This window comes from Arctopsyche grandis, chromosome 8 (genome assembly GCF_051622035.1).
Source record: "Arctopsyche grandis isolate Sample6627 chromosome 8, ASM5162203v2, whole genome shotgun sequence".
Taxonomy (NCBI): domain Eukaryota; kingdom Metazoa; phylum Arthropoda; class Insecta; order Trichoptera; family Hydropsychidae; genus Arctopsyche; species Arctopsyche grandis.
In genome coordinates, this window is record NC_135362.1 from 11,080,714 (window position 1) to 11,099,949 (window position 19,236).

Consider the following 19,236-nt stretch of genomic DNA (forward strand, 5'->3'; position numbering starts at 1 on the left):
TAGTTAGATAGAGGAGCTTAATCGTTAACGAACTCATTAAAAATTACATCGAAATCTTGTGTCAGATTAAAACGACGACATCTAGCTATCCAAACATGTGTTTTTACCACCGCTTTGTGCGGGTTGCTCTCGTGCGGGTTGCTCTCGCTGGACGAAATTATGTCTTTTAATTGTTATACCTACATGGTTATTTAAATTTATGATGAAAAAAATTAATATCGTGCAAATTTATATGCGTCTTTTTTCGTTGTTTATATCAAAATATATGTTTCTAAGAAAGTTCTCAACTCATTTGACGTCTGGGTCGTTTTAAAAACATATTAAATTCACAACTCAAGAAAAACTCGCAGAGAACATTAAAAGCTGTACAGCCAGACAAATACGCAGTTCAATGTACGACATCAAACAAAGAAGAATAAATATGTTGAAATTAATTTCTAGTGAAAGCAAGGTTAAACAAATAATAAATTGAAATATATGAAATAAAATAGTATAATAGACAGCTACGTGCTATTAGTTTGTGAATATCATATTTAAGTGTGACATAATTCAATCAATCGCATATTTTTTAAATATTTTCACCGAATTTTTCTTCGTATCATCGACCTACAATAAAAAAATAATTATTTTCATCGGATCTGGGGTATGTTTAACGAGCGGAGCCGAACGCGTTAATCAGAAGGGTGAGCGTGCGATAATATCGCACAAAATACGAATACGACAATAAACGAATTGATTTATAGCCATTTTACGAGCGTAAATGACGGCCCTTATACGTACACACTCACTTGTGTACATTCGTACACAAAAAGTCGATGTTCCGCAACAGTAATATCAGATTTGCTAGCCCTTTTCTCTCCCTCTCTTGCTAAAGTGCGGCAAACATTGCAGCGCGTTGATTAGATTAGACGCTATCTATCAATATTTAATTTTATGCTATCTCAACACGCGTTAAATATCATACGCATATGTATCCTACATAATAGATTCGGCTCTCCCGAGGGAACCGAGTTAATTTATTATTTCGTGTCCGTTCATTCCGAGCGTACACACCCACCCGCGTCTGAGCGATTAAGCTCGTCGAGCAGAGCTTTTCGCGAATTGAAAACTTTGAAGTTCGCAGATATAAAACTCGGTTAGACGCACGTTCTTGTTGTTTATTTATGTTTATGTGGGTGTGTTTGTATGTGTGTGTTGTAAAATTCACGGTTCGTATGTTCGAATTTCCATTATGACCGTTCGTTGAATTCTCCCGGTACGGAGGCTTTGCTCTGGTTGTCTTGAAAATTCGCGTACGGATTGTTAAATATGTAAGGGAAAATTCAGAGATTGGATTAACGATATGCAGCGCTCTGAATGCTTTCAGAATCAATTAATTAAACTCAGAATGTTTTGACGTAATAACACAAATGTCGTAAGCATCGTAGTATCAAACCAGCAGCATGGATCAATTGTTAGCGTGTAATGCTTTCAATTGTGTGGTCACCGGTTCAATTTCTGGCTGTGCTGTTGGCCAGATCTTAGATATGTGACTCAAAGGTCGATCGTTTCATATATCGGAGTTTGCCAATTTATTTTATTTCATTGAAACGGTTCCAACAAACTGGCAACCCTGTCCTATTTCTCGCAAAATTCATGTTTTCCAGCATCTCGAAATTTGGTGATTTATAAAAAAATGCATAGATGTCTCAAATTTATGCACGATGCTCTGTGAAATTACTTTATAAATCTCAGGAAGACGCATTGGGGCTAACCTGTTTGACTTTCCTGGTATATACATATGTATGTATACTAAGTAAAAATCATAGATAAAGTAAAAAGTGATAAGCATAAATTCCACTAACTTTCTAAACATTTGATCGGATTTGATATTTAAAATATTCCTATTTTACCTTTGTCTTAAAAAAATATGAAAACCCTAGTTTGTGATTTCAATATGTCAGTCCATTTTAATCAAAAGTGGTACATAAATTTATACTTGAACAAACGGTCCAATTTTGTATCTCGAATGATTTGATTTTTACAAGGTTTTTTTTAAAATAATACATTAAATAAATGTATAGCCACAGTGTAGTGCATTGGTAGAGCTATTGCATACCAGTAGACAGGTCGTGGGTTCAAGTCCCAACCAAATACGCTGCTGGTGAGATATTGTGGTTTTTATAACACAGTCTACTGTTAGAATTTTCTAATTTAATTGTTGTAACAGATTCGATAAATATTTTCTCTCAGTTTTTCACAAATTCGAGTCTTTTAAAATGCTACCCACAAAATGTATTTTTGATTTTGAGATGTGTGTGATGTGTTCTATGTCCTGTTACGTTTAAAAAATTATTAGTATTATACTTACATATGTATGTAGAAAAATAATCTAACAAATTTCTGTCGAATAGATCAATGTATATATGTATGTACGTAAATTGCTTAAAATAATATTATTTTATTTTGAATCGAGTCGAATCGTAATTACATATGTGGATAGTTGAGTTTTACTTTACACGCAAGCGAATAAGCAAATCTGATAAAAGCTTTTGCGTGCAGTTTATTTATTCATCGATAACGTTAATAAGTGCATTTAAGTATCGCTATGTTAGTAAGTGTTCGAAATAAAACGAGAATAATGGATTTTTCCTATGAATTTTTCATTTATAAGCTGGGAAGTTTCAGTAATGCGTTTTTATATAGAGATATTTCATGATTCGTTTTAATAAACGTTATAAACGTCTAGTATCATCAAATTGAAATTTCGTATAAGTTTGCGAATTTATAGAGTCGCATGCACAGAAGCTGGAATATTTTCAATGTAATGTGTAATAAAATTAATGGATTCTAAAAACATTAGTTTACGGCGAACGCACATAGGTTCACAATGTATGTAGGCTGAAAAGTGTACTAAAATTGGAAAACGCTTTTATAAATGGATCATAAAATGGTTCTCTATGAGGTGTGCATCAGATTTTTATTAGGTATGTGTTATAGTCATAGTGTTTATTACAAAGATGTACATATTATTATATTCGAAAGATGTGAGTATGTGCGAAGTTAGTTTTTAAAAAAATATCGAGGCAATATTCAATTTTGAACTAAGTATTATACATGCACTCTAGCTTCGAATATTGTAAGGAAATGAAAAACCATACTTGCCGTTTTACAAAGATTCATTTCATTTATTTTTGGTACCATTGTTTTGTATTTATTTACTTTATGGACATTATTACAATCAATAATGTCAAATTATGATCATTTATGATATATAGATAATTTTAAATATGTAGGTACATAACTTTATTGCGTATATTATTTAAAAAACCAGAAACAAATAGCATTAGATTGACACCGAAAAAGTTTCTAAAAAAATTAGCAACAATAAAAAAATAAAATAAAACCGAAGAAGAAATGAATTGAATAATGGTAGATATGGGATATATGCAGTGGTGTCACCCCAGTTTTGAAACAACGGGTTTCCATTTTTTTTTTCAAAAAATTTATTTTGAAAATATAATTATATTATTTATACATTTTTTTTCGTCTAAGGCACTATTACATGAAAGTTCATTAAATTTTCAAGAGTTGTATAATTTTTGACAAAAATTATACCCATTTTTAGATTTAATAACAGGTTTCCGGAAATTTTTGATTTTTAACAACGGGTTTTCCGGAAACCCATGGAAACTATTAGGGGACACCACTGAATATATGTACATATGTATTATTAAGAAAAATTATAAAACAATAGAATTTTATAGTGAGAAAATGAAGAAAAAAAAGATCAATACTGAGGGAAATATTGTTAAAAGAAAAGCAAGATCTATACAAAAAAAAATTACAGGAATAGTTGCTAGAACAGGGATTAATGTGAACTAATGAAAAAGGAGGGATATAATTAGAATAGGATTTTAAATAATAAGGACTATCAATTATATATGTAATTCAAAAGTTTAAACAAAAAACATAAATCATAAATTTTCCTCCTTGATCGTAAGGAAACAAAACGACCAGTGTGAAGAAATCTGGAATTACAGAATGAATTGAATTTTTTTTATTTATGCGCTCTAAATTATTAATATACATATATGCGATAGAAATAATTCCTTACAGTATAAGCAAATTCTAGTTGACTTCCTACAAATGAATTGAAAAATCTTCTTACAAATGAATGAATCTAAAAATGAAACCCAAATTCCTATATGCCTTGTTTATAGGAATTTGTTGACCGTAAATTATCAGGCTAAATTATTGCTGCAATTGTTATACAATGAGATGCTATTTTGTGTTTCAGCGAATATAAATATGTATGTATGAATACCTTCTCGAATGCAAGTTGAAATTGTTGATACTTTTAAGTAATATTTTGGTGTCGCTTAGAATAACATCGAGCGAATACGATGCGTTTGTCCGTAAATACCTACATATAAATACATATACATATGTTGTTTTGGATCCGTTTTTCGGTATTGTGAAATGTGTTGATAGATAGATGAAGATGGGCTTATGATCGGAATGGGCATCCATTTGTAAATTTAGATCGTTATTAGGTAGCGGTCGAAAGCTCATTCGAAAGCCTCTCAGCAATTGTGTGTTGCGGTCTTGACCGCATTTGATTTGCGGATGGCAAAGCTCCGACCGCGGGAAACAGTCATTAGGGGGCGTAACGATGCCAAAGGGCCGACAAAGCCCATCGGAAGCAGTTAATATTGGCATCACGTCACATCCACGTCAAAGGACTCCTTTCACGAACCCTCGAAGCTCTGCGGATGCTCCCAGAGCAATTCCAGTCACATTCAAGAATGTCTATCTATCAACACATATAGTACCTAGTTTTGCCCCATAAAGCAGTCGGGAATAGTATTTTAAAATGTTCTTTCATCGATATATACAATTTGAAACACTGAAATTTTAGTACATATATAATATAAAGTCGGCTATGAATAATCAAAAAGCGTAGAGGAAAGGATGTCTTTTAGAAGTTTTTAGACTTTGAAGAAGTGTCGCTCATTCACCGCGGAAGATGGTAATCATTGAATAACGTTAGGTAAAGCTGTGGTTAGGTAAAACTATAAACGTACATACGTATGTTTATTTTCAATTCGATATTATCATCATCATCATCATTTACAATCGTTTACCATCCACTACTGGAAGAGAGTGAGAGAGAATTTGTCTTTGATTTGAGCAACTCACATCTATACTTTTTTAACTCTCCATATTTTTTTCTAATTTCATCCACCCGTCTGTCTTATAGCTGAGCATATTTTCCAAGAATCGAAACGAGACTCTCCGCAAAAAATTTGTCCATTAATATTGTCAATGAATTATATATTTAGAATGTACAATTTTGGTGTACATACAAGGAAAATATTAACAAGATTAAATAATTATATAAAATTAGATGCTCATGCGCAGCAGGCTGGTTTTTTTTCTCAAAAATTACAAATTTAGTAACTAAAAAATTTCCAAAAGGATAATCTCGGTTTCTTTAAATTGCAAAAATTACGTGCAACTGAAAGTTTTGATTTCTTTTTTTAATTAATAGAATTAGATCATTTTACCAGAACGTTAATTTCTTTATAAGAAAATAAAACAACGTAAAAAATGAAACATCGTATAATATTGTATTTTACCGTTATTTAAAAATAATTGGAATAATACCACAAAGTTGTTTTTTTTTTCAGAAACTTACGAAAATATTTAAAATGTTACTTTAAAAAATATATATACATACATATACTGTATGGAAATTTATATTTATTTTTGGAAACAAATATTATTGTAATGTCCCAGCCAAAACGGGACATATTGTCATTCTACTTAAAGCCTACACATTCAGATGAAATATTAAATAGTTTAATTACTAGCAATACCACGTGAACATTTTAACATGTATGTACAAGAGTATAAATTTTTTTTATCAAATTCGTGTATAAAAACTTATCCACGTGAACGTTTTATGTTTCATCCGTACTATTTGTGTATCTTCTTAAATTTTATATGGATCTTTCTAAAATAGACTTCGAATTTTGATTACATTTTGTACTGTAAAACTTGACTGAAATTCATACGTATGTGTTAAAATGGCTTTGTTCGAAAATTAGTCAATAAAGACATAAAAAATCAAATATTATACATATACATATATGTACATATGTACGTTAAAAATTTGACCTTTAAGCAGCAAATATAACATAATGCAATCAGAATGAAAGTATTCCCAGTCGGTTAGTAATTTCTCACGTATTTCGACAGCGACAATAGGTTCTCTAATATAATAAATCATCATACACTTGACCATATTTCATATGGCGTTTCCCCTCCCCTGCGTATATTTTTGGCGAAGGTCAACCTTTTTACGCGACATTTCAATTTTATTTATTTGACATGTAATTTTTTTTCAACAATAGCATATTTGAGTTGATGAGGACGTGTTCGGACCGAGCGACGACGCATGTATGTATGTTTGAGCAAACGAGGCTTTATGTTGTCGACGGGTATTCCCCGTGGATTTTCCCTCGACTGGAAAACTCTGACCGATTCGTGTACGTGTATGTACGCGTGTGTGTGTGTTTTGTATAGATGTTTTGTATAGATATAACTACTTTCATTTTCGGTGGCAAATTCGAGATTAAATGAGTGTACCGTGTTTTTTTACTCACTCTCCAGCTGTTTTACAATTTAAATAATTTAATTGGAATTAGAGCTATGTACATTAATTACAATATTAATATTGCACGAGTTTTAGTGTACAGAATGATTCATTATTTTCAGAATTCAGCCTTCCAAATTATCTTATGAATATGTATTTATAATTGTGGAATAAAAAATTAGATGATATTGTCACTAATTTATTTATTTATGTCAATTTTAAATTAAATTTAGATAATTGATTACAAGGTCATTTATTTTTTTATTTCACAAATAGTACCCGTCAAGGTCCGTTTATATTATCCAGCTCAGCACAACAATGCACGAAAAAGACTACTTCTATTTATACTTTTCCGCGCTGCCCGTTTTAGGCACGTTCATACTTGTTTTGGACGAGTGCAAGGCAACGTTGGCTTACATATACACACATCCATTACAGAGCGCGACAATACGGCTCAGTATTCCTTGCGTTGCATCGTCGAATCAATATTGTCGCAATATGACATTTCAGAAAATATTTTGCAGTAATTTTGTTAGTACGGGTGCACTCGCCACTATAACGTCCTATCATGCGGGAAATTTTTCATAATAGCCAAAGAAAACTGATTTTTCTCGATACATTTTGCTGGCATGTACTCCTGCATGATATTTAATATGAATAGTTTGTGTCGGTTGCTGTTGTTTTGATACGTCAATTGCACATTACGGAACATATGAACATATGGTTGTACCTCCTGTTCGCGTAGTTCTTTATCGAATGGCTCATATTCCAAGAGCTATTCGACTGGTAGCCCACGCTCATTACTATTTTCATAATTAAATGTGATATATGTATGAGTGGAGTTTTGATCTTCTCTCTTCCATTTGGGCCTCGCATGGATGTATTTTTTTTATTTGCGGCTGGTTCTTATACATATGTACATATATTGATGCTGGCTATAGGTCCAAGACATTCTCGACGTTGTATTTTATTATTTGATATTTTTACTTTATCTTCTATTATTATAATGCTATTTTTATATGATATGAGTATCTGGCTATTTTTCGAAAACAAAAACAAACAAATCTCTGAAATTTTTTGTTTAATAAAAAAATCTTGTATAAAATGCAATTTTAGAATAAGATTGAATTTGAATGGAATTTAATTTCTATATACATACATATATACATACTATAAATTTATTTAAAAAAAAATCTTAAAACGCGTTGCTTGAAAATATATTATGAAATTCAATGTCTGGTACATTATTCAATAGTATTTTAAACGCTTTAGACTTTTTGCTTTTTTGTATTGAAAATTGTATAGTAAACCTACTCTTTCTGTGGGCGCACGAGTTGCCAGTCTCCGAGCAACCACCACAGCAGACAAACTTCTAGAGACTTGTCCGCAGACAAATCTCTACATGAATAACCACCTTAAAGTTGGCTGCGCTAAAGTTACTTACACGAAATACAATAACAACATAATAGCTTCCGTTCCCGTAACAACGGCGTGTACCGGGAAGGGCCACGAATCACCCCGTACATAGTAGAAGCAGCTAACAACATCCCCTCGGTGACAAATAGGAGCTCGGCGATTGTCATCGGACGCGTCCCTGGACTATCTCCGCTCTCGTTGTAAATATCAAGGGGTAACCGTAAACGTAACCCATGCTATACCTGTTACTACTACTATCCTAATAAATGGCGCACGGCGCACGAGCCACGACACAAAAGCGTCCGTTAATTGGCGCCTCGTCCCCCCTAACTTAAGCCGAAATTGTGTTTATGTTTGCGCGTAAAAAGGATCGTGCCCGCGGGAGCGTGAGGACGAAAATAAACCGTGCGCTCTCGGGAAAACCTAATTATAATGATATAATTTGTTATGTGAGAGTTTTACACGTCGCTGACATATTGTTATGTGCGTATCCATATGCAAATATGTAGATATCTCGTTCAAAAATCGCATTTCGAATATCGAATCGACTCGAATTTCGCGAGCGGAAGTCGACCGCGTAAAATCGTCCGCGATGGGAATTAGAGCTTCCGGAGCTTTTTCATTTCGTATTGCGAATTTTCTCCGGTTCATTTGTCGCTGTAAATATGTATGTATGTACATACATATTGACCTATCGTATTGTTATTTCAATATACATTGATGGGAAAATTTTCCGACGGTTTTAATATCAATGTAGAAACCGTATAGCTAACTGGTAGAGCGCCTGTTTTCCATTTAATTATTTAAATGCTCACGAATCACAAGTATCTATAGGTAGATGTTTTTTTTACAAACCTGATCTAAACTTCTCACTCCATCGAAAATAGTAAAAATGTCTGAAACACTCGGAATGATTAAAATATATTTACAATATGAAGATATATACATACATATGTACATATTATAAATTTATTACATGTTTTAGTCTAAGTGTAATATATATATTTTTTTTAATTTTTTTATTTCAATCGAACATGTACACTCGCCTTTATAGATTGCTCCAAAGCGACAAATGTACTAATACAGATACAATACTATCAATACAATCAATACTAGTATTGCTAATAATTGCTAGTGTTCAATCTGTTCGCCTTTTTGATCAGCTCAATACCATCGGTGAAGATGTTTGGGTTGATCTTCGCCTAAATATTTTTTCTCTTTTAATATGCGTTTTATATTTTCATCCGAATGAACTATTCATACAATTAATTCATTTTTTCAAGCTTAATTTACTTACTTTTTTTCAAAATACACTTCTGACGACATATTTGGTTTATTAAAAAAAAAAAAAACACGGATCAACCGTCTCTTGCTAGGAATTTCCAATTTTTCTAGCTCAATAGTTGTGATGGTTTTAAGCCTTTGATTTTTAAATCATACGATGATTCATGTATTTATAGGTATGTACATACATACATATGTATATAATTTCAGAAATTTGCTTTGTGAACATCATTCAAATATAACACAGCGTAGTGATTTTCCATAGATGTCTCTATTGTATTCTATGTAATGTTATGTTTGAAAAATTGTTTGTACAATGTACAAAATAATAAAAAAAAAAAATGTAATTCTTATCGTAATTCCTGTCATGTTACATAATATGATGTTGTATGTAATAAAATAAAAATAAAAATGTGACACAAGGGATATACATATGTACATATACATATATGTGTGTATATACAATCTGACTGGTCTGAATCAGTCGATGTATTATATTCTTTATTGCATTTTGTTTCTTTCAGTCACTTTTTGAATATGATTCACAGAACCTAGGCTTTCAATACGACCTGATATCAATTTATTTTTTTCATAGTACATACATATATATTTGTATACTGTTTTTCGCGAAAACGTCATTTGAATAGTAATTTGTTTATGGAAAGTCATATCTTTGTTTTGAACACATATGAATATATTTTCCATAATTCGTAATAGTGAGTAATAACAGCGAATAATTGATTCCTAAAGCATTATGTAACCAAAACTAAACTGTGGAAACTAACATTTAATTAGTTCGTATCCGAATATGAAATATCTAAAACGCCAGATAAAATAAATTACAGCTGGTAATACACTTTGGTGGTAACATACATACATATATATGTATATATGTACGAGTATATGTATATTTTCCATGTAAATCGTATTATAAACAATTCCTTTCGAATAAATCAGTTTGGTTAGGTTTTATGGCGTACTAAAAATACATTTACAAAGCACTGTAGTAATAAATGGAGAAATGTTTTTCCAATAAACAAACGTTTTACGTATTAATTCGATTGTCAAACTAATTGTATCGTTCAGCTACAGTAACACTGCTATTTAATGCAATGTGGCTCTTGTGAAATTTGAGCAATTAATCGGTGCAAATTCAAACCATGTTGAATTTATCTTGATTAAAAAGTATTGATTTTTATTTAAGCCTTATTTAGATTCATCCTGCGTTCAATTTGTAATATATTTAAATAATTTTTAAAGTCGATGATAAAATATATTTTTATTTTGGTATTCAAAACGATGTCTTGTCGATATAATAAATGTGCTATTTGGAACGATCGATCCAATTATTCCCGCTGCATTGCTAACTTGCGCTATGCATCATTCAGGATGAAAAGGCATCTCTACGACTGAATGTAAATTATCGTTGCCCCAGATATGCATATTAGGTTTATTGGCATGCGATGGCATGTAAATTCGTCTGATCTGATAACCAAGTAAGATTACTTGCTTTACATAGGATTCTCCTCCAAAAACTGGTGCAATGGATGTATTTTTAAATTGAGCTTTAAAAATGATAAATCTTGATGTGAGTCAACTTATAATGGCCCTGTTCTGTTATTAAAGATTGACATCACGTACATATAAACATATAGATAAGAAAAAATTATTACAATGTTCAATCCATTATTTTTATTATATTTTAATTTCTTTACAGATAGCGATGAAAACAACTACAATCATCTGAATTGAAGTCGCTGCGAAAGAAAAATTGCTAGAAGTTTGCCAGCCCATTTGTCACATAGAGTCACAAAACCTGTGTATTGTAAGTTTGATGTAATTTATATTATTTTATTTTATTCACTAGCTAGACAAAAGTGGCTATCTATGTAGTTCCTAACCAGCCACTAATTTAATCAATATATAGCAGAACATTGAATTACGAGTCTGTTTCCCCACCCGATATAAATATCTCGGAACCCTGACGATCGTATCGTCACTTACAATTCATCAACAACCACCGAACAACTTTCAACATCGACTTCAATAACTATCGCCACCGATAGGGTTAAACGTTGACCGACAACTTCAAAGCAAATTCTGCAATGTTACAATTTGCTAAACTGAGAGCAAACTCGATGACGTGCTCCGACTTTACAATACCTAGCGCGTTTCAATCGCATTTTTTATATTTAACACTTTAACATATTTTAAATTCGGTTAATGATTTAAAAAATTGTAATATTTGATGAATATTTCATCACATATATGTATGTATATGCGAGTACAATGAATTTTTATAATATGATTATGGATTGGTGTGTTTGACTTATTTGCGCTAAGAATATTTCGGAAAATTAAATCGAAATATATGCACATATACATAAATATTGGTTTTTGCCCCGTTTTCCGGCTAAGTTTGATTCGGTTTATTAAAATGTACGAAAGCGAAGGGAAACAAAACAAAACCCTCTGCTATACGAAAATAAAATAAAAATGTTCGGCATCACAATTAAGCGAATACAAAAATGAATATAAAATTTCAACATGTCAGACGAAAGTTTCGACGTCAAATTATAACAAATATAAAAGTATGTATGTTTGTATACAAACGAAGATACGTTCATATGTGTGTATGTATGTGTATATGTCGTTTATGTGAAAATGCCCACAATTTCATTATTTTTATTTTTTTCTCGTGTAACTTCGTACGCGAAAATATTAAAAAGACGTTTTCAAAAACGAGTCATTTATACATACATATGTATGTACACACAATATACGAATTGTGTACGGATTTTGTAATTTTTTTCATTTAGAGTACACAAACAAATACATACATACATATCTTATTTTTGTGTTGAAAAATCGTATACAAAATGTTTTTAATATAATATTTCTATATACATATACGTAAAATTTTATTATTGTCGCCGTCTTATATTATATTTTGGAACTCGGGCACATCTTTAATATCATTTAATCATTTCCATATGAATTATTTAGTTTTCTGAAAACTTAGCAGATACATATGTATGTGCTCTCACATATGTACATAAATACAATTGATATAAGCCTAAAATCCTCTTGAATGTATGAAATATTACCTTATGCATATGTATGTATATAAATACATATGTATGTATATTACAATATAACTGCCGCACTCTGTAAAACCGGGGTTCTGTGGAGGAAATTGACTTTTCAACAGCCTTTTACTAAAGTAGTGCGGAAAATTTACTTTCAATGTAGAACACGAAACTCTCTTTATTTACAGAGACATTATAAAGCGGCGACACGTGCGCCATTCAAGCGTCCACGTGACACCATTAAGGGCACACCTTTACGTTTTTGTGCAGTTATGTAAGTAGACCAAATATCCTCATTATCTTAACGATCGGGACGAAACGCCCTACCTCACTTCAGAATTTGCCGTGAAAATAAAAAATAATTATGTAAACATGTATATGCATACATTGTATATGCATACATATGTACATACATACATACATATAATATATACCCAGGGCCGAGTGGCATAACTAGAAAAATTGGGCTAGCATGGAAATGTCAGCAAATGGCCCCCTTTAGTCTTTTTTACTAAAATTAAATTGACAATTAACTCTTTTTTTCTTAAAGTCCTTCCAAATGTTATTTAAAGTTCGCAAATTCTGCAATTACATCTTTCAAAGACATTTTAGAAACTTCTTCATGTTTAATCGATAATATTTATAATTCACTGAGCCTGAGTTGACTTATCCAATTTTTTTTTTGTATTGTATTAAATTTAAATTTACTAAAAATTCATTCAACACTAGCGACAGTAACCAGCAAAGTGAAAAAAAAAATAATAACAAAAAAGCCGTGTATACATCAGCGAATTCACTTTCCATAGAATTATATTTTGAAATCAACAAATCCGAAAACAATTTTCTCCGCCACCCTTTCTCCCCTCATTTTTAATAGCAAAAGCTATATTTCAATTCGTCTGAACATTATCACTTTTAATATCTTAACAATATTATTTAATCAAATAGATATTTTTATTTTAAATAAAAAAAATCATAAATTTATAGAAAAAATTTAAAAAAATTCCTGTTTGATTATACGATTTAAATTATGACTGGCACAATGCAAATATTCCGCATTTGATTAGATACTTTTAATTATTGTTTGTTAAAAAAATATTGGCATGAGATTTATGGCCCCTTATCTTCGTGGGCCCGCAAGCATTGCTTACCCCCGCTACAAAGTAGATACGCCACTGCTCAATGCGGCACTGTAATTTATTATACTTAAGCGTATGTATGTGTTATATATACATACATATATACACATATATGTATATATATATATATATATATATATATATATATATATATATATATATATATATATATATATATATATATATATAACACATATGTGATGTAAAGATCGACTCTTCTTACTTTACGAGAGCAATCGAGGAAAATCTCGACGCATAGCAGTCCATCATTAGGTGGTAATAAAGCTTTCGCGGTTAAAGGAGACAAATGGCTTTCGAGATATACGACACACCATATAAAACTGTTAACCGTAAAACTCTCGAACAACAAGTGAGGTCGGGTGTGAACTTAGCTCCATTCCATCGTATCGCTCTTTCTCTCGACAAATTTCCCGTGAATAAAGGGTTAAAACCGCTTTTGGCCGAAATGCGGTAGTAAAACGCAAAATTTACGACTCGTCGAATCAGAAACGTTTTGTGGAAAATTTTTTCAGGCTTGATTTTTTCCGAATTTAGTTTTAGAGAGAGTGATCGATGACGTGTATGCATTTAAATCAATGCGCATGAATGTGTGTGAAAAAAGGCGTAAACTTCTTGCTAGAATTCAGAGAAAGGGTTTTATTGTTTCCGGAATTATCGATGAAAACAAAAATTGAATGCTCAGTAAATGCTTGTTTATTGTTGGTAAATTTATCTTTAGCTTTTTTGAAGTTATCGAAAAAATATATGAATGGTTTGTGAGACGTTTTTTCGAAAAAAAATATTGAAGAAATCTCACAAAGTCAATTCGAAATTCATATTTATTCGATATGAAATCACATACATATATATTACAGTAAATCGGGATAAGCTTTGAAATTCATATAAAAATCCTAAAATATATCCTAGAAATAAATGAATATACTTTAATCTTTTAGCAACCGATATTCAATAATACGTTTTCCAATATGTATATTTACATATATACATGACAATATATTTAGCTTTTATTGGGGTATTTTAAATATTTTTAGATACACGACAAATTTCGATATCTTAAACGGCACAATAATAACTTTTCATTTAATGAATGAATTTTAATAATTTAATTTCTATTTGAAACAAAGAGCGGTATGAAATTAGGATGGAGTGCATTTGGACAAATGAATATTGTTTTTAAATAAAAAATGCGACTCTGCCTGAAGAAAAAGATCTTCGATCAACATGTTTTGACAATGATAACGTATATATGTAAAACATGGACATTGTGAATGGCAAGATGCCACATGAAGTCCAATGCGCTCAAAGAAGTATGGAACACTTTATGCTCGACATTACGAGGAAAGAGAGGAACGGAATACGTGGGTGAGAAGCTTGACAAGGGTAGTGGACATAGTGGATAGAGTAAAAAGATTTAAATGAAAATGGGCGGGCCACGTGGTTAGAAGAATGAACGAAAGGTGGACAAAAGAAGTGCTAGAGAAGTACCCGAGAGAATGCAAAAGGGTAAAAGGAAGACCGCAGGGAAGATGGGTAGATGAAATTAGGAAAATGTGTGGAGTGAGATGGATGGGAGTTGTGCAAAACAGAGACGAATGGAAGCGTGTCGGAGAGGCCTTCATCCAGCAGTAGATGGTGAGTGGCTTTAGATGATGATGATATTTTATATTTTTATATAAAATAATTTAATGTACATACATGTGTGCATAAGTATTTTGATTTTTTGTTTCCCGTATACGAAATGAATTTCTTTATAGCGAATATTATTAAAGTCCGCTTTGAGTTTGTAAGAAGATTTACGATTCGGTTGCTTTTTGTTTGGCCGAATCGACCAAAATTTCCCTTTGTGTTGGAACGAATTAAAAAGACCGACTTCAACACTTTAAGCGGTGAAAATTTTAATTTTCTTCCGAAAATCCTCTTCATCCGACTGTAAAATTAATTAACTACTCAAAAGACGAGCCGAAGGGGGGAAATAAGCTATTTTTTTATATAGTAGTTATCTTTTACGATTTAATCATATGTCTCCTAATCAATTCAATTCAATATACATATATAATTTTTAGTTATCCTGCCGAAATTTATTTTTAAAGATATCGTAATATTTTATAAAGAAAAGCGGGGAAAAGCTTTAACATTTAAATACGTACGATTGATTTCTAAAAATGGATATGATTTCATACTCGAGAAAATCGTATCAAGTTGGATAGACGAACGTCAACAACTGCCTTCAAAGAAATATTCAAAATACATACATATTACATAAATTGTGATGTATTTTTGTATTAAATTCAGTTTTTCGATGTCATCTCAAATTTTTTACATAACGAAACTCAATTGATTTTTATTATTTTTAATTTAATAAACAAAATTAAATTATTCATATAAAAATAATACGGTTACTTTGTCTTGGTTCTTTTATACGGGTTATTATGTTAGTTTGCAACACTTAAGTTCACTTAAAGTAATGTTCTTCCATAATGTGTTTCCGCCAGTTTATGGTGCACAAATAAATCATAGAGTTTCTGGGAAAGGTTTAAAATTCCGCACAACTTTAAAATGTAGTGATAATGTATATATGTACATACATATCAGGCACCTACACTCTGTTTTTGCTTTTAAATTTATAAATAGTCTTTCGTTATATGTATGTATTTCTAGGCGACATTACGGTTTTCAATTTTGTACAATACGATTTCGTATCCCGAACTTCACAAGTTAGCCCAGTTAAACTTCGATTGATTGCGCACCTAAATACAAAATAAAAAAAATGTAAAAGCAAAGAAAAACGAATTCAACGAATAAATGGACACAAAGGATAAAAAGGCTCTATTTTACGCGCCGTTTGCCGCATTCGGCCAATTTCACATTTGAACTTTAGGAATGCGACAAGACCGATCGGAAATGTAAATACGACACCGAAATAATGCAAAATAATAGAACCGACATGTCCCGAGAAATGATCACTCGCAGCAGATTGAGAAAACATCGTTGGATCGTTATCTTTGATAGATTGCGAAACTCGGATAGGAAAATCTCGCTATGCAGCGAAGAAACGCTACGTTTGCATTTCAATTTCATTGAATTTTTTCATACACTTATATGAGCCGTTTAAATTATTTGAAAGTGGCAAAAGTCCACTTTTCATTTCAATATTTAAAAATACTGGTGGCATCTAAAACGTTTATTATGGTTTTCCAAGATTCTGAACATATCAAATACAAGAAGTGATAACAATTTGTGAATTAAGTCAAAAAGAAATTGTGTTTTTGGAACTCAAAATTGGACTTCCGTCACTTTTGAATATAACGGCTCATAAGTATATTGCCAAGGAAATAAATTCAAAAAGCGTCCGCTAAAAACCTTTCTATTTATTATTTTTGCTTAAAGATGTCAAAAAATTTTAAATTGGTAATAGCTTTTTCAAATTTCATTCAATCTAAAATTAAATATGACTCTCAATCATAATGACACTTAATAATTTTTCATTAGTTTTAGTATACATTTAGTATACAGATTAGCCTTAAATGGGTAAAAATTGAAATATTGGGGGGATTATCCAATAAATATTTATTTATATATATTTGAGCTTTATATATATGTATATTTGAGCTTTATTTAGAAAGCTCAAATCTATGGTACGTACATAATACATATATATTGTACACTTTTTTTAATATTTATGGCTTCATTATTTTATATTTTTAGAATGTAATTTTTAGAATGTAATGTAACTCAAATTCTACAAATGTAAACCTTTACATTTGTAGAATTTGAGGAATGTTATTTGATCGGGATCTGTAAAATTTGTAATATTGATAACAACATATATGTATATTTTAAAATAGTACCAAACCAATAAAAGATCTGGAATATCATCTGGCTCAGACACTTTTCATTTTACTGTTTTTATTATGCCTTCCATTAACTGGCGCAATGAAAATTCACTTAATTTGAATTCTCTTTTATATTTCTTCATATTTTTATGTAATATTTTATATAAAAAGCCACGTAAATTTATTTTACATAACGTGTTTTTTGATAACAAATACGCTGGAATAACAAAAACACTTGAAGCATAAAAACGAATTTCATTCATAATCTGTTTTTATTCACAATCCGCAAAAGCACAATATATAATTGTATAAGCTTTCAGTGTATCCGTATATTGATTAGAGCTTTCACTGTGTATTTATGTATGTACATACATACATGAAACTAATCATTTTATTTATGATTTTATCACGCCATGTACATCCCTTACGCCATATACCACGAGAAGTGAATCAATCTGTAGAAGTTGGTAGTCTTTCAGCACGAGTTTGTTTGTTATGGGGGTATATCTTCGGTCCATTGTGCTATGTCGTACAAAAATTGAACGTTGTTTGTCCCATCGACAATCGGTCGTTTCATCCGCGATCCAATAACGGTGTATCAGCTTGCCGTGGATAATCCAATATCCACTTTCAGAGATGTTCAATCATCGTTCTGCGGTTGATCTCGCCTCTCTCGCTTTATAACCACTGGACGTGTTAAGGCTTCGGGGTGGGGGGGAAACTTACACTTTTCTGACTTTTCTTTACGACTACGGGCCATCGAGGGTCGGTGCGTTAAAAGTTTCTTGCGAAAGTTTTTCAGGGAGACACATTCTCAGGTGCTGGGAAACGACGATAAGTATACGCCGGCTTCGGAAAAACTTTCGCGTGAAATAAAGATGGATTTATGGGGAAAAGTAATATTTTATTCAACCTAAATATTAAATTATTATTATTATAAGGATTGCTAGTCTAACTTATGAGTCACGCTTTAGTTAGGATCGCGTGTGTCGTTGGTTTTGCTTCGAGTAATTTCTCACGATTTCAATTAATTCATTAATTTCAAATACGTATATATTTTGCATAACAGTCAGGTATATTTGAGGGCTTATAAAGGATTTATCTGAGAACTTGTAAAGTTAGAAACTAAAGGAGGTATTATAAGTTGAACTGTTTACTAGTTTCCATTAGTGCTTGACGAAAGATTTTACGAGCTTTACCCCTTGTTTTTGGTGATGAACCATTTTCGTGGTAAGCACATATGTATGTACATATGTTTGTATGCACATATATTTTCTTACACTAGTAAGTATAATATATGTTATATATGTATGTGTATATATATATATATATATATATATATATATATATATATATATATATATATATATATATATATATATATATATATATATATATATATGTATGTATGTATACGCGAGTCAGTATGATATCATCTACAAAGAGAAAATAATGAAAAGAAAAGAATATCGATTAAAGCTATTTGATGAAACGGTAAAATGTAATATTATTAGGTACAAATATTTACGTGATGATAAGCTATTTGAAACGAAATTCTCCAGATATTTTTTAATCAAAAGGCTTTAATCTTTTAAATAAAAATATACGCTGTATTTTCTGAAATACTCAAAATTAAGTAATAAAAATCATACTGTCTACCTTTAATTTCTAATAGTATTAGAATTTTACGGAAAATTTCAATATAAAATTATTGTTTTTATTATATGTAGGTACCTATGCATTTTTATTATACTAGCTGATTAATTCAGTTATAAATAGCTGAATTAATCCGTCGTTTTCAGGTGAGTAAAAAC

At 31.1% G+C, this 19,236-nt stretch overlaps 1 protein-coding gene across 1 annotated transcript in view; it reads left to right on the forward strand.

The window, feature by feature from the left end:
• Window positions 1-13,178, forward strand: part of LOC143915825 (uncharacterized) — a 38,040-nt gene extending 24,862 nt beyond the window's left edge. Inside the window, exon 3 of the mRNA XM_077436642.1 lies at window positions 11,058-13,178. Coding sequence (XP_077292768.1) covers window positions 11,058-11,087 — 30 coding nt within the window. The 3' untranslated portion in view covers window positions 11,088-13,178. The remainder of the gene's footprint in view (window positions 1-11,057) is intronic.
• Window positions 13,179-19,236: the final 6,058 nt, after the last annotated feature.